Here is a 25,649-nt window from a genome sequence, read left to right on the forward strand (position 1 = left end):
AAAAAAAAAAAAAATCACTGTAGGTATGATTCCTGATAGCCTTGGAAACTATTAGTGCATCCAGGTTTGGGGCCTGTGAATGTTTTTGATTCTTGCTCCACAAAATACAGTATCAAGACTTGAATGTCCAATCAAATTAACTGCTGTTGCAAATGTTTGAAAAGAGTTTCTATTTTATCTTCCAAGTCTCAGGCTAAATTTCATCTTTTCAGAGATGCCTCCTCTAGCAAGCTTATCTATGATTGCCCTATTCTTAATACAATTTTATAGCACATGCCGTATTTTGAAATTATACATTTACTTACTTACTGTGGGTATATCTTCTCTAATCTACTGTAAATTCTATGAAGGCAAGGGTCATTTTGCCACAGTTTATTTAGTAACTAGCACAGTTCTTGGTTTACGGAATAAGTTCCAATAATATCTGTTGAATAAACAAGTGCATTTACCTCTCAAACTCATGGTTGAAGCAAACCTAATGAAAGCCATAATTGTTCTTTTTATCCTGTCCTAAACTTGGTACCTAAACTCAAGGATTAAAGTTCCAGGGAAGTAGATTTTAGCTCAGCAAAAGCTACCAATTAGATGCAGAAACGGAATGAGCTATTTTGTGGGGCACTGAGCTCGCTGCCGAGAGGCTGCCGAGATACACAGGACCCCCTCTGCTTTGGGCAGAAGTTTGACTTGACAACCTCCAGTGCTGTCTGTGAACTCCACCTCTGTGTTCTGCAGCTCTTTCCAGTTGTTTGATTTTGCATTAGGTTAAAATAAAATGCACACAGAAACTCACTAGGAAATGACCTAAGAAAAGTTATCTAATGAGACAGAAAATTGAATATTCAGGCATGTATGTCTTTTTATAATCATTTAATACATAGGATTATAAATTGTACTGAGTTTACAATTTGCCATTAAGTCCATCGATCCGTGCCTTGATGAAGACTAAAGGTAAAGAGTTCAACAAAATTTATGCAGCGTTTCACAGTCTGAAACACACACACACACACACAGTTATGTAACTACTATATCAACTCTGTGAGGAAACTGACGCATGAGTTCAGAGAGAGTGAGTGTTTCATCTGAACTCACACATGCGGTGCCAGAGCTGTCAGGTCACGAACGTCCAGGATCTTCTCACTTTGATACGCTCCGTTACTTTTTGACTCCAGAATCACTCACCCTTTGGGTTTAGCTATATATCGTCTTGGATTGAAAATACCTTTCTTCCAAATTTCACTGGGAAAAGGCCAAATGGAATTTAAAAACCGGTTTCTTTCATAGGCATCAAAAGTATATTTTTATTGCTTATCAGAAACATTATAAACATCTAACACAAACTAACCGTAACATACCAGTGATTCGCTTAAATAATTAATACATCTCAGTTTTTATAATTAAGGACCAACAGTTATTAAGTGTAATTTTTTCAGGCAGTCTGATAAAAAAGATTTCAATTCACAAAGCAGCTTTATTAACTCAATGAAGACTCCCAAAAGGAATATTTTCTTCTGTGATGTTTAGTAAAGCACTGAAAATAACATGGGAATTTACGATAGGTTAAATGGCAAGTGAGAAAAGATCCAACATTTTATTTTTAGCTACTAGCTGCTTCTCCAAGTTCACACAGGGCAGTGGCCTACTGATTAAAGACGAAGTAAAACACACTCTTTCATTCTGTCTTCGAGTTTGAAAGGACCTTTAATATCATCTAATTCAATTTGTTCATTTCTTCTTAATTGATACAGCAGATCTGAGATTCCATCTGCTATAAGTCCCTCTTCTTGAGCGAGTTCATCTTTTCATGAAATGCCTTCAACTTTCTAATAAAATCCTGATCATGTGTATTTTTCATCTATCTCACAGCATGACAATTACATATTGAAAACTCCTGCATTTCTGCAGTTCAAACATGCATTCTCCCGTGTGTGTTCATGTGCAGTACCTCCGCTGGTGTGGTTTTCCTTAACCAATCTTCCAGCTATAAAAGACACGAATGAGTAAATCTTGGAAAAGGGATTACATCTTTGATATTGTCAATTCCCAAGATGCACTGCAGATAGCGTTCAAATCCCATCCCAAAACCTCCATGCGGTACAGATCCAAATCGACGGAGGTCCAGATACCTGATTTTGAAAAAGAGAATCATTACCTACACATGCTTCATAAAATCAGATGTTATGTAAATTTTATGTTTCAAAAGTATTCTGCAATCATTTGTTATTGCATCACTGTGGCAGATCAGTCTTTTCACTCTGCAGACAGATGAAGGACACAGAGAAGGTGAAGTGGTCTGCTCAGGACCACCCAGACAGACGGCAGCATATCCCACCATGCGTTCATGGGCTTTGGTCACTTGATCCTTATTCTTTTAAGTATCTATGTACAGTAAATTGTCCCTTGAGGCTACAGAAAAGTTTCTAATAACAATACTATTTTCCTTTAAATATATTCCTCTATGTCTTAGTATATTAATGATAATGCTCTTGTTTTTCTTACCAAAATCGTATTATTCAATACACCGGGGAGGAGTTGTGTGTGATGTATTACAAAAAGATACCCCCCACTAGACTAGGCTCTAAGGGCAGGACCTGCATCTCTAGTGACTGCTCTGGGACAGATGCTTACTGTATGAAGATTTACTGTTTGAAGGCATAAAAACACACTCTTGAAGCACTGGAGTGAGGAAAAACGTCTAGCTCTCTGCTTTAGGCCTAGTGGAAGATGTCCAGAGTCATTTTGCTGAAAGTCTACCAGCCTCTGAAGCCCATCGATGCATGTTCTATCCCACACAAGATTAGAAAGTGCTAGAAATTGGTAATCATGATTCAAACTCAGATTCCAACACACCAGCCTGGGATAAAATTATTTTAGGAAAGGAAGAAGAGGAGGAAGACTCTATACATTTTTTTATTATATCGTTTGGTGGTGGAAATTCTTAAATCGTGTAATATTGATTAAAGTAAGCTCACAGGTTCTTGAATGATTTGTAAAATATACAAAAATGCAGCACAAAACTTAAGCACCATAGCTGGTAGTCATTTAGCTTCTCAAGGATAAAGACTATAACCTATTTCCCAACAATTAATAACAATGACTACATGTATAGGTATTTTAGGCAGTTAAGATTAAGTACTTCTCTTTCTAAAATCAAAGGTGAATTGCAACTAGATGAGTTTCAACCAAGTGTGAGATCAGTAAGACAGGAGTATCTAGTATAAAACTTCCGATCAGTAAGAACTCTCAGGAATACTGGAAGGAATACAGTCTTGAGTGACTGAAATATTTGGTAGCTGAATCAACTTACAGTTTGCAAGGCATGGGGACAGGGTATACGTTGATTTAGTGAGAACATGAGATGAAGGGCATATCAAACCACCTGCCACAAACACCTGCAGGATCTGAGCTGATTGCTAAAAGTCCAGCATCTAGCTTTAGCTGTCTTTACGTTTCTTATACAACAGTGTCAAACACTGGTAGAAATGCCAAGAAACTAAATTCAGAAGAGGGATTCTACCTGTAGCATTCTTCTTGCCTTTGCTTTGATCGATGGAAAAATCTGCTTCTAAAACAAGTCTTCTAAAGAACGTGTATTCGTTTGATTATTGTGATATTGATTCTAGGGCAGCCAGATTACAGATGAGATGGAACAAAAATTGTGGAACTAATTTCAGACTTTATTTGCATGTGGCATGTAGAAACAGGAAGTGAGAAAATTCTTAAAACACCTGGGGTGGCTCCTCAAGACTGTGGACGAACACTAGCAGAGGTCACAGCCTTGAAGATTTTTAAGGTCCTGTCTACCTTTAAAATACTCTGATTACCACGGTATTTTACTATGATTACGATATGAGAGAAAGCAGCTTCCAACTGTTAAAAAGTGAAATTCGAGTGAGTACAATTCTGAAGATCTTAATTGGCTTCACTCAGCAGTGATTCATGAATGGGGCAGATCCTGTCTACCACAGAGAAAAGGGATCCAAAGGGCTGTACAAAACGATGAAAGGCCAAAGGTGACAGGACAAGGAAGTTGTTTCAGACAAGGTCACCTTCCCTCACTGGAGGGGTCGGTCAGGCGGATCACCTCACTGGTGTGGACCAGGTAATTCGAGACTCACTGGTTTAAGATTCCACTCCTGGGAGAGGCTGAAACTGTAGTTATGTATTAAGTCTCAGTTTGGTGATCTGAGCTAAGTACAAGGGACTCCATTTGGGGCCTGTCTCTTTTTATAAACAAAATAATAAACATTTATATTTGAAGATGTGAAGCATTTGAAAGCTTTAGTTGGGAAAAGAATAGTATTGAAATAATTAATAAAGACCAGATAAGGTCTAAACAAGTAATTAAGAGTTTTATACAGTATGTTATCTCGGAGACAGAAAGAAGCTGAGGTTTAAAATGCATAAGCTTGACCACCAGGCTCATCTACCTAACAGTACGACTCAGAACAAAAGAAGGTGAGGGTAGAAACTAAACTGAGCTTCTGTTCAGTTATCCTATATTGTTTCATTTCACCCGCACAATAACCTGTGAGGCAGATAATACCATTACACTTTACAGCCAAGAAGACCAACACCCAGAGAGATTAAAGACACCAAAGGTCACTAATGGTAAATCGTAAGGCACTCAAAGGCTACTGCTTGAACCCAATTTTAGGTTTTTTGCATCTCTGAAATCTAGCTCCTTCATTATCAAAAGGCAGGTGTATGATCTGAACTTTCCTCCACCTGAGGCGAGCAAAAGAACAATACTACTGATATTATAATCAAGACCCCCAAAGAGTTTTATCACAAAAATAAAAGTCAACGATTCGTATATATTGAAAAGCACTTTTTGAAAAAAGGGTCTGCAGAAAGAAAACCAGAACAACTTAGGAATCCAAACAGAAGATCTTCCCTGAGCCGTTTAGATTTCTACACTGGGTAGAGATCTCAGAGACCGCTTATCTCTAGCCCTTAATTTCACACCCAGAGAAAATGAAGCATACTGGTTAGGAACCAAGCTCCGGCTCTATGCTTCCAACTGCGAGCTCTTGCATCTCCAGGCCTCAGGCCTGGAGGGGTTATAAAAAGGGAGTGAGTCTAGCACCTACCTCACAGGGCATAGTGATGAGTACACGAGATAAGATACCTCAAAATTTTAACCCCATTATCTAGCATACAAAAGGTAATAAATAAATGACCGATACTACCATTATGACTTTTCAGGGACTCAAAAGGAGTAAATAATTTTCTGAGAAACTCTTCCCTAACACCACTCTATAGCACCCTGGAAACACAACTGAAAGCTGTGTAGCACTCAGACCCACGGCCAGGAGAAAAGTCATCGGGGCCATGTTCTTACCACTGGTAGGCTTCTTGGAGTCCCAGCCTGTAAAGCAAAACAACACAATTCTTTCAGAGAACGGCAATAAGATAAACATGCCAACCACCAAACATTTACTCTGGGCTGTGTGCAAAGTGCCTTATAAAGAAGGACACACCCAAATCTGTGCCATTAACACAAAGGACAGTTGAGAAGCTGAACTGTTATTGGGTGGTATGAAAGGCAGGTTAACTAACAGTTAAGTCAGCCAAGAGTCCAAGGTATTACCAAGTAATAAATGCTACAGAAAGTATGCTGCACAACCCCAAAGAAAGGGTTCATGTGAGGCGGAATTTATTGTCCTGTGACATAAGAAGACTACTACTACTACTACAGAAGGTTATCAAAAGGCACACATAGACAAGAGACGTACGGACACAATTAAATATTCCATAATATTAAAACAATACTATAGATTCTGAGGCTGCCTTCGCAACATGGTTGCAAGCTGGTTTTTGCCAATTTAAGAAATGTTAATAAAACTTTAAGCTGAGTACTCACTAAAATTAATTTCAGCCCTTTAAAAGAGTGTTTGGCACCACTGTGCAAGTCAAAAGCGATCAGGATTACAGAAAATTCAAATATACAAAAATATGAAAAACACGAACAGAAGTCACCGAGTCCCTGAGACAGGGAAACACACATATCCATTTCATTAGGAAAGATAAATTTGGATATTATCAGATATTCGGTAAACATTTAATGTTATGAGGAAAGGTTTCCTGAAGGAAGGAAGCAAGCAAAGAAAACAGACCAATTAATCTTTCAACAGAGGAGGTTTCTTGCCATGTGTGATTTTTATTGTGACTTAAAAAAACACTCCAGACAACCTTCAAATTCCTTCCATCTAAGGAGTTTTACCATCACTTCAATCCTATGATTTTCCCAGACTTCTTACCACTATAGTAAGAGTAAAGAGTAGCAGGCTAGCTGATAAAAGGGTCCTCGCACAACACATTTATCCCCTTCTTTTCTCTGGACCCGAACCCGATAGAGCAGCTCACGCGACTGGGATTACAAAACCAAGTTACCCAACAGATGCATAGGCTGGGATGGTGAAAGAGCATCAACTTTCAAAGTACTTCTCCATTAGGAAAAGAAGGCCTTACACACGGCTAGTTTAACAGGATGTTTTCAAACAATCATGACTTTTCCAGGTTACTATGAAACCTAGTATTTTCTGGAGAGAAGCATTAAGCCTTCACTATGGGAAAGTCACTTATTTATTTTTTTTCAAGTCTGGCACAGCAAAAGTGGAAACCATGGAAAATAGAGGTTTATGACCTTGGTTAGTTTAGGAAGTCATTGTGGTTTGCTGGCAGATCATGCATATGCAGAAGTGGTAGCTCGATTAAACATGATTCCTACTTCTCATCTCCAAAACCTTTTCTGTTTATAGAGTCATTTCTCAGGTCTCAAACAGTGAGTTAAAATAAAGTTCTTCAATTACCTACATCAAGATGCTGACAGAGTGAAAAACCCAAGGAAGGGAAAAGTGCTTATCCTAAATGCTAGCTTAGCAGATACTTCTAGCATCTTTCTTCCTCCATCTTTAGCTTTTCCCTGTTTAGAGCCTGTCTTTCCACCTCTGTAGGAGTCTGGCAGTCATAATTTAGAGTAAAATTAAAAAAACAAAAACATGGAGAAGAGAAACATGAAGAACAAACTTTAAGGAGGGAATTCTTCTTTCTTTTCTTTTCTGTCTTTTTAGGGCCGAATGCTTGGCACATGGAGGTTCCCAGGCTAGGGGGCTAATCACAGGTGCAGCTGCTGGCCTGCACCACAGCCACGGCAACGCCAGATCCGGGCTGCATCTTCTATCTATACTGCCTCCGCTTAGGGCAACACCAGATCCTTAACCCACTGAGCGAGGCCAGGGACGGCACCCACATCCTCACGGATACTAGTCGGGTTCTTAACCTGTTGAGCCATATGGGAACTCCATCCTTTTCTATTACTAACTTTTTGTTTCTTTTTTTTGTCTTTTTAGGGCCACATCTGTAGCATATGGAAGTTCCCAGGCCAGGGGTCGAATCAGAGCTGTAGCTGCTGGCCTAGACCACAGCCATAACCACAGATCCTTAACCCACTGAACGAGGCCAGGGATCAAACCCGTGGATACTAGCTGGGTTTGTTACCGCTCAGCCATGACGGGAACTCCTATCACTAACTTTGAAAAAAGTTATTTCCCTAGGGAGAGATGCATACAAATAACAGGCAAAATGCATTGAGTTTCACAGATCAGCTCTCGTCTTTCAGAGAGAGAATCTGAGAGGTTCAATAACAACATGTTGTTACTGAATCTGAGGCCCAGGCCTTTCAGGTGCTAAGACCTGGGCGCTGTGCTGTTCTCTGTTACTTTCCCACGACTGCCTTCGAGTGCTCCACCCCCGATTTCTGAATTTTGTTTCTTCTATACCTGGCCAACCGCTGCTCTAAGAAATGATACCGTTCCTCTCTGAGGCTTCCTCCAAAAAGTTCTCCAACTCCAGGAACCAGAAGATCAACAGCAGCAACCTAAAGAGGAAAAAAGACATAAACAACACTCCTTTCTCAGGGTATTCCAGTAAGTGTCAGCTTCTCAAGCAAGTAGAACTTTTAACATGTGGACAACGGGCTGTTTAACTGCTTACCAGAATCTTATGGTACCAACTCACGTTCCCTGTTTCAAACCCATATGTTTAATATAATCTTTAGACTACAAAATGCAGGTGGACAATTACCTCTCCCCTCTGGCACCATGTATGTGGTGTACTTACCGAAATGTTTTCTGCACGAATACGATGCACATGTTACTTACGAGAGAAGGATCAAGATGGTGGAGGAGCAAGGCACCACTCTCACCTTCCACCGCACACATCACAAACAGACATCCACACGTGCACGGCACCTCTTCTAAACGCTGGCAGCAGAACTTAAGCCTCCCCAAAGGGCAAGAAACCCTACCCATAACTGGGCAGAACAAAAGAGAAAGAGGGGGAGAGAGAGAGAGAGAAAAGGAATCGGCGGGACTAGCACTCCTGAAGAGGGAGCTGTGAAAGGGAAAAGGAACCCACACCCTGGGAAGCCACCTAACTGATGGGGAGATCAGCCAGAGGGGCCTCAAAGTCGCCGAGAAAAGTGCAGCAGCTGGACTGAGGAGGGCAAAGCAGAGTAAGAGCTGCCCAGACCATCTGCACCACTGGGCTGGACACCACAGCCTGAGATGCTCGGGTGGTGGCTGGGCACGGAGACTCAGGCTCCAGAGGTCAGTCCCAGGGAGAGGACTGGGGCCGACTGTGGGGGGACAGCCTGAGGGGCCAGGGAGCGGTGCGCCATGAGCTGGGGAGCAGAGCACCACAGCCGAGGGAACCAAGGAGGAGGTCTGGGCCCACAGGAGAAGCAAGGTGCCACTGGTGGGGAGGGTGAGAGGAGGAGGGGCGGACCGCCATAGGACTCTCTTTCCCTGCGTACCATCAGACTCAAAGGGCAGGGCGCCTATGGCACAGGCTATGGGTATCGAAAGGCTACTTGCTTGGTCTATGGGTGGCCAGGCTCGTCTTGTGTGGGGTAAAGGCAGTGGGAGGCTAAGTGCGACAAGGTGCCTCTTGCGTGATCTGCAGACAATGGGGACAAACCACAGCAGTCATCTCAGAAACCAGAGGGGGGCGGGGCCCGCCACCACTAGGGGTCTGTGACCAGGCTCCACCTGCGGCCCTAGTCACCTCAGAGGTCGGCCAAAAGAGAAGGCAGTGCAACCAAGCACCATCTGTTGGTGCTCTCACTTCCCTGGGAACACACCCATGTTGCTGCTGCCACTGCCAAATGCTTCGGGCAGTGCCCACACATGCTTGATCACTGTCACTTCCTAGGACACTACAACGAGGGGCAGCCCGTGCAGTACCTCCTGTGTGGTCTATAGATGGCGGGGGCAATCCGCCACAGTCATCTCTGGCTCCAGAAGAGGGCGTGGCCCGCCACCACTAGGGGGTCCATGCATAGGCACCACCTGCAGCCCCAATCACCTCAGAGGGCACCACAGAGGAGGGCACTGTGACCAAACACCACCCGCTGTTGCTCTCACCCCCTTGGGAACTCACATGCCCTGCCACTACCACTGCCAAATGCTCCAGGCACTGCTTCAATCTGCCTGAGGCTCATTACCACTTCCCAGGGCCCTGCAACTAGGAGTAGCCTGTGCCACCTACCTGCAGGTCCTTGCTCTGTCAAGAGCCCAGCAACCAGGCACTGACTACCAGCCCCACACACTGCCTCGTTCTCTCTGGAAACACACTCACCACCCTGGGGATAACAGCCTGCTCACACCAGAGAAAGAGATGGCAAATATCCAAACTCCAAAGACAAAAAATAAATAGTTAATTCCCCACAAAATACAAAGGGGGTGCTCTTGCACAGAAACAGCCCTCCAAGACTACAGTAGTTGGTTTCCCTAAACTCACAGAAAAAGAAAAACATAAACAAAATCTATTTCCAGTTAAAAGAACAGGAGAATTTGCCTGAAGCAGCAAACAATGAAACAGGACTCTGAAGCCTAGCAGACACTGAGTTCAAAAGGCAGAGGGTGAATATGAAGGAATTAACAACAGATATAAACAATAATGCAGATTACTTTAGAAAGGAACTAGAAAATACAAGGAGGAACCAAGAAAAATAAGAAAATTCATTTGCAGAGACACAACCTGAGTTAAAGGCACTAAAGAGCATAATGAATAATGAAGAGAAACAAATTACTGACTTGGAAGATAAAATAATGTAAATCACCCAATCAGGACAGCAGACAGAAAACCAAATTAAAAAAAAACAAACACAAAAGCAATATAAAAGATCTATGGGATAATACATAAAGTGGGTCTATCTACACATAATAGGAATTCCAGAAGAAGAAAAAGAAAAAGGGGTTTGAAAATATATTTGAAGAAATTATGGCTGAAAACTTTCCAAATCTAAAGGAAACAGATAACAAGATGCAGGAAGCACAGGGGGCCCCAAACAAGTTGAAACCGAAGAGGCCCACACCAAGACATGTATTATAATAAAAATGGCAAAAGTTAAAGACAGGATTCTAAAAGCAGCAAGAGAAAAACAAAGCACTAATTATAAGGAAACCCCCCCAAAGGCTATCAGCTGATTTCTCTACAGAAACACTGCACGCCAGAAGAGAGTGGCAAGATATATTCAAATTCTAAAAGGGAAAAATTTGCAGCCTAGAATGCTCTAACCAGCAAGAATATCACTTAAAAATAGGAGAAATTAAGAATTTCTCCAACAAACAAAAACTAAAAGAGTACACCATTACTAAACCCATTCTAAAAGAAATACTGAAAGGGCTCCTCTAAATAAAAATTAAGTAAGAAGAAATACCATGGAGGAAATCACAATTGGAAGGCAATCCAACTTAAATAAGCCAGTTTACAGATCTAAAAGGAAAAAAAAAATCTATTGTAAAAGTGACGAAAAACACAAGGAACAGAAAAAGGAAAAATATAAACATGGTAAAAAAGGACTTCAAAATCATAGAATGTGGGGAAGGAAAGTAAGAAAATCTAGACTCTTTTTTTTTTTTTTTTAAGAATGTGTTTGAGCCTATATGACTATCAGGCTAAAGCAAGCAGATATAGGAAGGGGTTAATATACTTGAAAAACAGGGCAACCACAAGTCAAATCCAAACACTGCATTCACAAAAAATTAAAAGAACAGGACACAAGCATAAATAAAAGGAAATCATCCAACCAAAAAAAGGAAGGAACAAAGGAGAAACAGAATCAACTGGAAAACGAGGTTTAAAAATGGCAATAAAAACACATTTATCAATGATTACCTTAAATGTCAATGGACTGAATGCGCCAATCAAAAGACAAAGAGTGGCAGACTGATTAAAAAAAAAAAACCAAAAGCCTATAATATGCTGCCTGCAAGAGACTCGCCTTAGGGCAAAGGACACATAGAAATTGAAAGGGAGGGTCTGGGAAAAGATATTTCACATGGCTGGAAAAGACAGGAAAGCAGGAGTTGCAATACTCCTATCAGACAAAAGAGACTTTAAAACAAAGCCCATAAAGAGAGACAAGGAAGGACGCTATTTAATGATAAAAGGATCCATCCAGGAATAGGATATTACACTTGTCATTATACATGTCCCTAATACAGGAGTACCCAAATACATACAACAGACACAGACATAAAGGAGAAGCTGATGGGACTACAGTAACAGTAGATTTTAACACCCCACTCACATCAGCGGACAGATCCTCTAGACAGAAAATCACTAAGGCAACAGCGATCCCAAATGACATAAGAGAAAAGTTAGACTTCACTGATATTTTCAGGACATTACATCCAAAAAAATAAAAATATACATTCTTTTCACCAAACATTCAGAGAAGAACTCATACCCATCCTTCTTAAACTTTTCCAAAAGTCTGAAGGAACACTCCCAGAGACATTCTCTGAATCCACTATCCCCCAATACTATAACCAAGCAAAGATATTACCAAAAAAGAAAATTATAGGCCAATATCTTTGATGAATATAGACGCAAAAATTCTCAACAAAATTTTAGCCAACCGAATCCAACAACATATAAAAAAGATCACACACCATGACCAAGTGGAATCCATCCTAGGTTCACAAGGATGGTTCAACATATGCAAATTAATTAACATCAAACACCACATTCACAAAAGAAAAGTCAAAAACCACATGATCATCTCAATAGATGCAGAAAAAGTGGAGTTTCTGTTGGGGCACAGTGGAATCGAATCCGATTATGAACCATGAGGTTGCAGGTTCGATCCCTGGCCTCATGAAATGGGTTAAGGATCTGGTGTTGCTGTGAGCTGTGGAATAGGTCACAGACGTGGCTTAGATCCTGCGTGGCTGTGGCTGTGGTGTAAGCTGGCAGCTATAGTCCAATTCATCGACCCCATAGCCTGCAACCCTCCAAATGCCGTGGGTGCTGCCCTTAAAAAAAAAAAAAAATGTAGAAAGGCATTTGACAAAGTCCAACATCCATTCATGATAAAAACTTAGCAAAGTGGGTACAGAAGGAACATAACATAATAAAAGCCATTTATGACAAACCTGCAGAAAATATAATATTCAATGGAGAAAAGCTGAAAGCCTTCCCACTAAAATCTGGAACAAGACAAGGATCCACTCTCATCACTTTTATTCACCATAGTATTCTTAGCCACAGCAATCAGACAAACAAAACAAATAAAAGGTATCCAAACTCGAAGAGAAGAGGTAAAACTAAAGGTATCCAAACTCGAAGAGAAGAGGTAAAACTGTCACTGTATGCAGAGTTGACATGACACTATATAGAGAAACCCCTAAGGGCTCCACACAAAATCTACTTGAACAGATCCAATGAATTAAGCAAAGTAGCAGGATACAAGATTAACATTCAGAAATTGGTTCCATTTCTGTATACTAACAATGAATTATTAGAAAAGGAATATAAAAATACAGTACCTTTTAAAATCACACCCCATGGAGTTCGCTTATGGGTTCAATCCCTGGCCTCCCTCCGTGGGTTAAGGATCTGGTGTTGCTGTGAACTGTGGTGTAGGTCATTGCTGTGGCTATGAGTAGGGTGGCAGTTGTAGCTCTGATTAGACCCCTAGCCTAGGGAGCTCCACAGGCCATGGGTGTGGCCCAATAAAGCAAACAAAACAAAACAAAACAAATTTGCACCCCCAAAAGCTAAATACCTAGGAATAAATCTGACCAAGGAGGTAAAAGACTTTTATGCTGAGAACTATAAAACATTAACCATGGAAATTAAAGAGGACTCAAAGAAATGGAAAGATACTCCATGCTCCTGGGTTGAAAGAGTTAATATTGTAAAAATGGCCATACTACCCAAAGCAATCTACAGATTCAATCCCTATCAAATTACCCATGACTTTTTTTTTTTTTGGTCTTTTTAGGGCCGCACTCGCTGCACATGGAGGTTCCCAGGCTAGGGGTCTAATCAGAGCTACAGCTGCCAGCCTACACCACAGCCACAGCAACGCCGGGATCCTTGACCCACTGATCGAGTCAGGGATGGAATCTGCAATGGGATTCCACCCATGACATTTCTCACAGAACTAGAACAAACAATCCAAAAATTTATATGGAACCACAAAAGACCCAGAATTGCCAAAGCAATCCTGAGGAACAAAAACCAAGCAGGAGGCATAACTCTCCCAGACTTCAGGCAATATTACAAAACCACAGTCATCAAAACAGTGTCATATGGGTACCAAAACAGACATACAAACCAATGGAACAGAATAGAGAACCCAGAAATAAACCTAGACAACTACAGTCAATTAATCTTTGACAGAGGAGGCAAGGATATAAAATGGGAAAAAGAGAGTCTTTTCGGCAAATGGTGCTGGGAAACCTGGATAGGCGCATGAAAATCAATGAAACTCACACCATGCACAAAAATAACCTCAAAATGGCTTAAAGACGTAACAGTAAGACAAGGCACCATCAAACTCCTAGAAGAGAACACAGGCAAAACATTCTCTGACATCAACCTTACAAATGTTTTCTCAGGTCAGCCTCCCAAGGCAACAGAAATAAAAGCAAAAATAAACCAAAGGGACCTAATGAAACTGACAAGCTTTTGCAAAGCAAAGGAGATCATAAAAGAAAACAAAAAGACAACTTCCAGAATGTGAGAAAATAGTTTCAAATGATGCAAATGACAAGGGCTTAATCTCTAAAATACACAAAGTATACAACTCAACAGCTAACAACCAATTGAAAAATGGGCAAAATACCTGAATAGCCATTTCTCCAAAGAAGATACAGAAATGGCCAATAAGCACATGAAAAAACGTTCAACATCACTGATTATTAGAGAAATGAAAATCCAAATTACTATGAGGTACCACCTCACACCTGTCAGAATGGCCATCATTAACAAGTCCACAAATAACAAATGATGGAGAGGGTGTGGAGAAAAGGGAACCTTCCTACACTGTTGGTGGGAATGCAAACTGGTACAACCACCATGGAAAACAGTATGGAGGTACCTCAAAACACTAAATACAGAACTACCGTATGATCTAGTGACCCCACTCCCGCACATATATCCAGACAAAACTTTCACTGAAAAAGATATATGCACCTGTATGTTCACTGCAGCACTATTCACAATAGCCAAGACATGGAAACAACCTAAATGTCCATCGACAGGTGAACAGATTAAGAAGATGTGGTATATATATATATATATATATGCAATGGAATACTTCTCAGCCATAAAAAAGAATAACGCCATTTGTGGCAACATGGATGGAACGAGAGACTCTCATACTAAGCGGAGTAAGTCAGAAAGAGAAAGACAAATACCATATGATATCACTTATATCTGGAATCCAATATACAGCACAAAGGAACCCATCCATAGCAAAGAAACTCATGATCATGGAAAACAGACTTGTGGCTGCCCAGGGGGAGGGGGAAGGTGGGATGCACTGGGAGTCTGCAGTTAACAGCTGCAAACTATTGCATTTGGGATGGATAAGCATTGAGATCCTGCCATATAGCACAGGGAACTCTATCCAGTCACTTGTGATGGAACATGATGGAGGATAATGGGAGAAAAAGAATATATATATACATGTATGACTGGGTCATTTTGCTGCACAGTAGAAATTGACAGAACACTGTATACCAACTACAATGGAGAAAATAAAAATCATAAAATCAAGCAAAGGTTAATGACAAAAAAATGTAGAAAGTGTCATAAAAATATGAAAGTATTAAAAACCACCTATCACTATGCTGAAGTAATTACATGCTGGGATATTTTCTTGCAGTTTTCTTTTTTTTATTACATGCTTAAAGAATATAGCAGGAGTCAAATTCCATATAAAACTTACCATTCATTTTTTTTTTTTTGGTCTTTTTGCCATTTCCTGGGCCGCTCCCGTGGCATATGGAGGTTCCCAGGCTTGGGGTCTAATCGGAGCTGTAGCCACCAGCCTACGCCAGAGCCACAGTAACGCGGGATCCGAGCCACATATGCAACCTACACCACAGCTCACGGCAATGCCGGATCGTTAACCCACTGAGCAAGGGCAGGGACCGAACCCACAACCTCATGGTTCCCAGTCGGATTCGTTAACCACTGAACCACAACGGGAACTCCCTGTTTGTTTTTTTTGAGAGTTAAATTCTACTCAGGGTGAAATTAGGACTTAAGCCCAGGAGATAGAATCTCAGGTAGCCCTGAGAAACTGCTCCAAGGGGGGGTGAGGGAGGAGCTAGGATATATAGGAGTTTTTGCAACAAAGGGCAGGGAGCAGGAACAAGAGGCATGGGCTCACGGAAATCATTTCTTTGATATACACATCAGCAATGGGGACAGTGTTCTGAATTTTCATAGCCTACAGAACTCAAGGGCTCTCGCATTCGGAGGTGACTGCATTTACAGTATATATGCCTTTATTGGTGAGTCATGTCATTTGTGGCATTTTTGTTTCTAGTTGTGGCTTTTCTGCTTAGAGAAGTTCCCTTAGTATCTGTTGTAAAGCTGGCTTAGGGTTGCTGAATTCTCTTAGCTTTAGCTTATCTGTAAAGCTTTCTATTTCTTCTTCAAATCTGAATGAGAGCCTCGCTGGGTAAAGTAATCCTGGTTGGAGGTTTTTTCTTTCATGACTTTAAGTACATTGTGCCACTCACTCCTGGCCTGCAGAGTTTCTGCTGAAAAATCAGCTGATAACCTTATTGAGGCTCCCTCGCATGTTATTTCTTTTCCCTAGCCGCTTTCAATATTTTCTCTGTCTTTAATTTTGGTCAGTTTGATTAATGTGTGTCTCGGGGTGTTCCTCTTTGGGTTTATTTTATATGGTGCTCCTTGTGCTTCCTGGATTTGAGTGAGTGGTTCCTTTCCCATGTTTGGGAAGTCTTTGGCTATTATATCTTGGAATATTTTTTTCCGTCCCTTTCTTTTTCTGGCACCTTTATAATATGGGTGTTGGTGCGTTTTAACATTGTCCCAGAGTTCTCTGAGACTCTTCATTTCTTTTCAATCTTTTTTCTCTTTTTTGTTCTATATCAGTGATTCCCACTAGCCTGTCCTCCACCTCACTTATTTGTTGTTCTGCCTCCTGTATGCTGCTCTTGGTTGCTTCTAATGAATTTTTTATTTCAGTTACTGTATTCTTCATCTCTGCTTGCTTAAGTTTTAAATCTTCTATCTCTTTCCTCATTGTTTCCTCTAAGTTATCAGTCTTTGCCTCCAGTTTATTCCCAATGTCTTGCATCATCTTTAGCATCATCAACCTAAAGTCTTTTTCCTGGAGGCTGAAAATCTCCAGATCACTTAGCTGTTTTTCTGGGTTTTCTTTCTCCCTTATCTGAGTTATAGTTCTCTGCTTTTTCATTTTTATAGGTTTTTGGTATGGTGTCCTTTTTACAGATAATAGGGTTACAGCCTCTCTTACTTCTGGTGTCTGTCCCCCTTGTGGCTGAAGTTGGTAGGGGGCTTGCTATTGGTGTCCTGATGGGAGGGACTGGTGCCTACCCACTGGTAGGTGGAGCTGATTCCCACCCCTCTGGTGGGTGGTGCTTTGTCTCTGAGTGAGATTAGAGGTGGCTGTGTGCCTGGAGGTTCTTCAGGCAGCCTGTTCACTGATGGATGTGGCTGTGATCCCACCTGGATTATTGTTTGACCTGGGGCTTCTCAGCCCTGATGGGTGGGGCCAGATTTTCCCAAAATGGCCACCTCCAGAGAAACACATGCTGATGAATATTTCCAAGAGCTTTGCTTCCAATGTCCTTTCCCCACAACAAGCCACAGTCACCCCGTTTTCCCAGGAGGCCCTCCAAGAACTGTGGTCAGGTCTGACCCAGATTCCTATGGAGACTTTGCTCTGCCCTGGGACCCAGTGCACATGAAAGCCCATGTGTGCCTTTTAAGAACTGGGTCTCCGTTTCCCCCAGTCCCATGGAGCTCCTGCACACAAGCCCCACTGGCCTTCAATGTCAGATGCTCTGGGGGCTCTCTTTCCCAGTGCCAGATGTCCAGGCGTGGGGACTTGACATGGGGCTCAGAACTCTCACTTCTGTAGGTGAGTCTCTGTGATACAAATACTTTCCAGTCTGTGGGCTTCCCACCCAGGAGGTATGGGGTTGCTTATATCATGTTATTGCCCCTCCTACCTCTTGATGTGGCCTCCTTTTTGTCTTCTGCAGCAGGATATCTCTTTCAAAGTTTCCAGTCCATTTGGCTGAAGGTTGTTCAGCATTTGGTTGTAATTTTGTTGTTTTCATGAGAGAAGTTGAGCTCTAGTCCTTCTATTCCGACATCTTTTTTTTTTTTTGCTATTTCTTTCGGCCGCTCCCGCAGCATGTGGAGGTTCCCAGGCTAGGGGTCGAATCGGAGCTGTAGCCGCCGGCCTACGCCAGAGCCACAGCAACGCAGGATCCGAGCCGCGTCTGCAACCTACACCACAGCTCACAGCAACGCCGGATCATTAACCCACTGAGCAAGGGCAGGGACCGAACCCGCAACCTCATGGTTCCTAGTCGGATTCGTTAACCACTGCGCCACGACGGGAACTCCTATTCTGACATCTTAATCTTGTCTCCTCTACCATCTAATTGTTAGCTAGCATTATGCAATAAATATTTTTCCTATGTCAGTAAAAATACTCTGCACCTTCATGTTTTAATAGCTGCACAGCCTGTTGTTTAGAAGTATCATATTTTATTTAACTGCTTTCCTTTTGTTGAATATCTGGGGTTGTGTGTGTCTCTTTTATAAATAAGATGACAATGAAATGTTTTCAAATTTGAACTATTTTTAGGACACATATGTTCTGGTTATTGTTCATTATATTATTATTCTAAGAAGTACAAATTAAAACACTATTAATTATCCATTAAACATTATCCACTACCATTATTCATTACATTACTCTATTATTCAAAGAAGTACAAATTAAAACAAAGAGACACCACTTTGGAGTTAAACAACATCAGTAACATGGGTTTGAGAAGGCATAAACCAATCCTCTCATACATTTGACACAACCCTTCTGATCAGCAATTTGGCAAAAGATAATGAAAAGCTCTAAAAATGCAATATGCTTTGACTCAGTAAAGGCAGCTCCAGGAACTAGTTCTGACAAAATAATCAGAAAGGCAAAAAAAAAAAAAAAAAAGTCACCCCAGAGGATGTTTACTATAGCAGTGCTTATACCAACAAGGTTCAAGTGTACCTCAGGGGGAGACCACTAGATACATTGTAGACACAGACAGAAAACAGACCAACAGCTACACAATGAGATGTTAACTGTGTTGTGTGTTGCTATGATTTCTTGTGTTTGTATTTCCTTATTTTCTACAATAAAGATATGCTACACTTTTGCAATAAAACAACAAAAATATTTAAACAGAGGAAACAGTAGCTTATTTTAATTTGTATCTCTTCATCTACTAGTAATACTTACTTTTTGGAAATGTTTATTTGCTGTCTATATTATCTATATTTGTGACTTGGTGATTCTTTCTTGGGGGAGGTCATGGTGGGAGGGATGTGGAGACAGTTTTAAGGACAAGAATCTGAAAGCAATGGAGTTCCTGTCATGGCGCAGTGGAAATGAATCCGACTAGGAACCATGAGGTTATAGGTTTGATCCCTGGCCTTGCTCAGTGGGTTAAGGATCTGGTGTTGCCGTGAGCTGTGGTGTAAGTCGCAGATGCAGCCCATGTCCTGAGTTGCTGTAGCTGTGGCGTAGGCCGGCGGCTACAGCTCTGATTAGATCCCTAGCCTGGGAACTTCCACATGCTGCAGGAGCGGCCCTAGAAAAGCCAAAAGCCAAAAAAAAAAAAAAAAAAGAATCTGAAGACACAAAACTAACAAAGATTTAATGCAATTAATGAAAAATTACGAATCCATAAAACACATTGAATGTTTTAAATTAAATATTTAATCTTTAAATATCACATTATAAACTCTTAAACTTTGCCTTACTTATTAAGTTGTTCTGTTTTTTTGTTTCCTTTTTTCTTTTTTTTCGCTTTTTAGGGCTGCACTGGCGGCATATGGAGGCTCTGGCTAGGGGTTGAAATAGGAGCTGTAGCTGCTGGCCTATGCCACAGGCACTGCAAGGTAGGATCCCAGCCGTGTCTGTGACCTACACCAGAGCTCATAGCAACGCTGGATCCTTAACCCATGGAGTGAGGCCAGGGATCGAAGCTATGTCCTCATGCATGCTAGTCAGATTAGTTAACCACTAAGCCATGATAGGAATTCTTAGTTTATAAATAGCTGATATAAATAAAGAATGTAGTAATGTAAGAACGTGTGCGGAGAGCTATATAGTCCTCATTATTATCATTAAAGAGACAACATTAGACATGATTTTTATCACTCGGCTGAATCAGAGTGAGAGCAGAGAGAAATTCACTAAGGGTTTCTACTTCTACTGCATCTCCTACCACTCAGTAAGCTGGTGAGCAGAAAGGGTACAAAAAGTCTTTTTCACTCTACCACTGCCGGTTGACTACATGTTAGTAATTCTTCTAAGAACTTGGAGGACCTACGATGGACAGGCAAGTATTTTAGAATGTGGATTTGGTGCCTCAGGACAGCAGGTACTGAAACAAAAGGCTTTGGACAGGTGGATAAGAGAGCTCTGTTAATGTCATGAGGACATTCTCATGGGCTGTACAATTAAAAGAGCTGGACTCCGACCAGGACCCTGTAGTTACCGCTTCTATTCTCAGAGAATGGAGACAGGTCAAGGGAGTATTTATGGCCACAAAAGGAATGATATCATAGTTCCTAGAATCCAGCTTTTAAACATGGATAAGACATGCTAGGAGCTGAGAGACACATGATGAAAAATTTGTTCTTCATGTTAATCCAGAGTTTTAAATTTAGAATTATAGGCAATCAGGGTTGGAAAAGAACAGACAACCAAGTGGCTCTCTGGCCTTCACTTCAAAATATTTAAGCAAATATTTATCAAATATTTACTGTGCTTACATTAATTAAATGTTTACTAATATATACTATATTAACATTAATAAACTTAATACATATTTAATAAACAATATACTTAAGACTGGGAACCACTAGCCCTGAAATAAAGCATTCCATCCCTGGGTAGCTCGGAGTTCTCTTGTGGTGACGAGGGTTCAGGATCTGGTGTTGTCACTGAAGCAGCTGGGGTCTAGCAAACTGGGTTAAGGATCCACTGTTGTCAGTGCAACAGCTGGGGTCACTGCTGTGACAATGGGCTTGATCTCTGGTCTAAAAACTTTCACATGACATGGCATGGCCAAAAAAAAAAAAAAAAAAATCCCCATGTAGCTCTATTAGACAGAATAGGTATATCCAAAATCTATCATTTCCGAGGTTTTGAAGGAGGAGCAATTTTAAGCTACGAAGGTGTACAGAATTTGACTGTATGGCAAGCGCATGCAAAATTTTAAGAGCCAGAACTAAAAAAGCTCACCGCCTTAAAAGAAAAAGAATCGGCTATTCTGGAAGAAGAGGAAGTATGTAGTCTAGCTGAGGCTCGTGGAGGGGGAGGGTTTGAAGCAAGCCTTGATGCATCAAATAAGACCCATTTCTTGCTTGGTCTTGTGGCTAATAAAACTAAAACAAGCAAAACACCTTTTGGGATCTTGACACTTTTTTGCAGGTCTAAATTATGTTAATTTTGGACCTTCTTTTTTAAAATGCTATTCTTAGAAGATTCATATTTATCTCTGATTACGAACCTCCTTTAATATTCGATTTTCCTGGAGAATTCACTGTGCAGCATGTTAGTTTTAGACCTTTGGGTGAGGTTTTTATTTATCCGGAATATCTGCAGCTACACAGTCACAACTGTGGAACTGGAAGCTTATAAACCTTCTGACTCTCACCTTCACAATCTTACAGCATAGTATGACATCTACATTGTTCTTTCCTGGATTTCTTTCGAATCTGTCTTCCTAATAACCAAGGTACCTAACTGGTTAAGCCCAACTATTTCCACACTGCTATTCTAAAATGAATGTGGTAGCTGGTGTACTAGTCAGGAAAGGTTAGGTTATGGTAATAAACAAGCCCAGAAGCTTGCAATAGGGTTTCTCAATCTCAGGATTAGTGATATTTTTGGCTAGATAATTCTCTGTTGTGCGAACTTGTCCTGTGTACTGTGGGATATGCAACAGCTTACCTGGCTTCTACCTCCTAACAGTTACCCTACCCTGGTTGTGACGGCCAAAGATGTCTCCAGACATTCCCGAGCGTCTGCAGGGTGTGGGTAAGGGGGAGCCAAATAACCCCTGACTGAGAACCACTGGTTTAAAACAATGAACTGGCTTTTGAAAACTTGGCTGCATGTTCATCCTGGCTTGAAAATGATAAAAGATTCTGAGGTATTGCTGATAATTGCTTATGGCTGAAGGAAAAAAGAGAAGGAAAAGATTTGTCTACAAGAAATACATGTAGGTCATACCGGCCCACAATTCTTTGGCCAACGCAAGCCACATGCAAGTCACCAAGCTCATGTCAACAGGGCAGGGAAGTGAATTCACCCCCTTCCGCAAGGGAGGAGGGGCAAACACTTACCAACAATAAAACAGTTTACCAGGCGCCTTCTCCCCTCGCCTTCTTGGACTCTTCCACTACCACTCTCCCAACCAATCCCTCCTTGTTCGTAAGAACTAAGGTCAGAATAACAGTCCCCCTATTCTCCTCCTCTGTACTCTGGGAACGGAACTTATGAGTAGGAAAGAACTCACCAAAATAGTCTATTTTAGATGAATAATAATGTTAGAAGATAAAGTCCCACATGACTCCTGATCTTGTGACATATGGAGGAAGACACCATCATGGACGTCCCTTCTCTGCCTGGATGGTCTGAAGATTCACACTCTCGGCAGGGGAATGTCCTGTATGTCTTCCTGACCTGGAGGGTAAAGGCGCTTCCCGTCTTAGGAGGGTGCGCCTTTTAAGTCCGCCCTTCTCGTCCACCTCAGCCCTGTGCTGCGGCCACTGGGTACGATTTCTTTTTCATCAAGCACAGGTTTATCTCTTCGTGAAGAAAGACCTCCGAAGGCCTTCTTCTCCTCTCTTCCTGCTTATAACCTTCTCTCCTCTTTTACGCTATGTTTCCCTTCAATGATATCAGATTTGTATATGTCCTACTTTCCTTTTATGATGACATCCTTTAACCTAGCTAGAGATTCTGCAGCATTTTCTTGCGACATGCTACAGCTGATGCCGCGATCCCTGAAGATCACCACAACAAGCACCTCAATTTCCACACCTCTTCGTTAAGGTGCAGAGTCCACATGGGTTCTTCTGTCCTGTGCCTCCCCCTGGTAAACCATGAGAATCTGCCTCTTTCTTCAGGGCTCTAGGGGAAGTAAAAGGCACATACGGGTATAACAAAGAGCACAACATAAGGGAGGACTCACACAAATTTCTCAAGAAGTAATGAGGAAACCTTCGTTGCATGTTTGCAAAGTGACAGGTGGTTACGGGGTTAGAGGACAGACAGGTGGGACCCAAGCAAGTTGCCTAGATCGTTGGCAGGTGATTCGTTTGCCTTTATAGGCTGGCAGGTCTGTGTTTACGGGCGTCTAAAGCTGGCTTAAAGAGCCAGGGGCTGAGCAACCCTGCCCCTTGATTAGGAAGTTAGAATTCATAAGCTGTGTAGGGAAAGGTCCTCTTAATTCAAAGCTGACTAAACCTGAGCACTTCTGTAGCTAAAATCACCAGCGTTTTGCACATCTTTGGGAGATTTGAAATAGTGGAAGGACTTTGGCTTGGCTTTCCTTTCGCTTTCCTACACAGCCCTCAATGAAGGCTACAAGACTCTCTCTCTCTTTTGTTTTTTTAGGGCTGCGTCCTCAGCATATGGCAATTCCCAGGCCAGGGGCTGAATCCAGAGCTTTAGCTGCCAGCTTACGCCACAGCCACAGCCATGCCAGATCCGAGCCGGGTATGTGACCTGCAGCTAATGGCAACACTGGATCCTTAACTCACCGAGCAAGGCCAGGGATCAAACCCACATCCTCATGGATACTAGCTCGGTGAGTCACCGCTGAGCCACAACGGGAACTCTCAAAGGCTACAAATATCTTTACTATGCCCTTCACCAACTTCCTCAGTCTTAAAACTTCCTCCACCTTGGGCACACCTCCTAGTGGAGAACGCTGCCTGGCACATCTTCCTCCACTGTGTGTGAGCTGTGATTTTGTTTAAGTCACACGGCTGCAGCAGCATGCTGTCTAGAAATAGTGTATGCTGGTATTTAAGCTGAACGGCCCTGATGACACTCCCTTTTGACTCTTCTTCCTCTTGATTCCAATCAATATACTGAAAACTCAGCCCCTGAATTAAAAAGCAAGCAAGCTAGATAGGAAGAAGGCCTCTAATACAGTACCTTTTCTATGCTAATTTCAGAGAGGGGAAAAACTTAATGTCCCTTCCTCCACTCTCTTCCCACCTAAGTATTTTTAAATATTGACGAATAACACAAACTAAATACCTCTCTACTCAGTTTCTCACAGGCTGCTATTAACAAGAGAGCAGCATTACAAACTATTATCAAAAGAAGAAACCACAACCATAGGAAATACATCCGTGGTTTAAGTCTCTATGAAGTTTTGCTCCAACTGTTGACACAGACAGTATCTGGCCCCTAAAAACAGTGAGGTGCAGTTAGGAAAGAGAGCCTTCCAGATGCGACAGTGTGGAGATGCAGATAGGCTGCAAGGTAGCAAGGATTGAAAACGGCCTTTGGATGGTAAAATGGCTAATCTGGGAGTATTTTAGGTGCACTGTGAAATGCACACTTTCAATCTTGACATTAACTCCCAGGTTAGTCATTACTCCTACACATGGACAAAACTGGAAATTTCCTTCATCATTATTTTTGTTGGTTTGAGACTCAAGTTATTTTGATGTAGGTTGCTTAATTAGGTACAGCCCAGGGAAATTCATTAGTTATCCACTGGTTGAGAATTTTTCCTTCCCAGGTGACCACACAATATGCACTTTACTGAGTACCCACTAATGCTTAAATTTTATGATTTACTAGGTAATGCTAATACAATTTTAAAAATTAGAGCACTACTTGGTGATCTTGGCATCTAAACAGGCATCGTCGGGCAGTCAACTTTTCCTCATCACACATGGCGGAATGGAATGAATAGATATTCTTCTCTAGGGTAAAGCCAATATTCTAGGTGAATATTTGCCACCTGCCTTTGGAGGACTTACTCAGGACCCAAATTCAGGGGCATGGGGCATTCTGCGTGTTTGTTTAGATTCATTTTACTTAGGCCCATGATCTCCTTCAAATGATCGCATATGTTTGATAATCTGAAAGTTATTCTTACATAGCCAAATGAAGAAAAACTTAGGGTATCTGAAGTCAGAATTTTAGAGGTGGTTAGTATGTTACAGGTCATCTAATCCAATTCTATGAATTTATGGAGGGAGAAACTGAGGCTCTCAGATTGGGGAGACTTGCCTAAGGCCACACAAATAACTAGTAAGACAGCTGGACTTCAAAGCCAGCGCTAGTAACTTCTTAGTCCAGTGTACTTTTTATTATAACATAGTATGTATGTATGCTTGTATGTATTTATTTTATAACTGCATGTGTGGCATATGGAAGTTCCAAGACTAGGGGTTGAAATGGAGCTTAAGCTGGGACCTGTGCCACAGCCACGGTAATATTGGATTTGAGCTGCAGCTTGCACCAACGCTAGATCCTTAACCCACTGAGCAAATCCTGGGATTGAACCCACATCCTCATAGAGACCAGGTTTTTAACCCACTAAACCACAATGGGAACTCCTGCACATCTTTATTATTATTATTTTTCCAGAGGGGGTGAGGAGAAGAAAGAAAGGAAAAGAAACCAGAAATGTAAAAATACACAATTTTAGTATTCACTACCTCTGGCCAAAGGTTATAAGCATAGGTTAAACATTTCCCTACACTTCTCTTGATTTTCTAGCAAAAGCAACTGTGAAACAAAACCGTTTCAATTTTATTTTACATTGCACTGCACCCTCTGCAACCCTACTCAAAACCTGTTACTGTGCCCCTACTAAAAGAAACACAGAATGTAGTTAGCTGACCCAAAGCCTGCTCATTCACCACTGCAAAAAAGTAAAGTACAGAATCAACATGGCAGAGTAGAAGGCCTTGAACTCACCTTCTCTCATAAAAGCAACAAGACTACGATCAACTGCTGAACAACCTTCAACAAAATAAACTGCAAACTATCAAAAAAGATATCCTACTCCAGAAGACAA

The 25,649-nt window shown here is 41.5% G+C and overlaps 1 protein-coding gene across 3 annotated transcripts in view; it reads right to left on the minus strand.

Moving 5' to 3' along the window:
- Positions 1 to 850: 850 nt before the first annotated feature.
- Positions 851 to 25,649, minus strand: part of NARS2 (asparaginyl-tRNA synthetase 2, mitochondrial) — a 143,790-nt gene continuing 118,991 nt past the window's right edge. For 2 of the 3 annotated variants that reach the window (XM_047752199.1, XM_047752201.1), the window contains 3 exons: positions 7,782 to 7,879; positions 5,342 to 5,368; positions 851 to 2,123 (listed from right to left, as the gene is read on the minus strand). In XM_047752199.1, coding sequence (XP_047608155.1) covers positions 1,979 to 2,123; positions 5,342 to 5,368; positions 7,782 to 7,879 — 270 coding nt within the window. In that variant the 3' untranslated portion in view covers positions 851 to 1,978. The remainder of the gene's footprint in view (positions 2,124 to 5,341; positions 5,369 to 7,781; positions 7,880 to 25,649) is intronic. The other variant, XM_047752200.1, reaches the window with a different exon arrangement.

Source organism: Phacochoerus africanus, chromosome 11 (assembly GCF_016906955.1).
Source record: "Phacochoerus africanus isolate WHEZ1 chromosome 11, ROS_Pafr_v1, whole genome shotgun sequence".
In the NCBI taxonomy this organism is placed as follows: domain Eukaryota; kingdom Metazoa; phylum Chordata; class Mammalia; order Artiodactyla; family Suidae; genus Phacochoerus; species Phacochoerus africanus.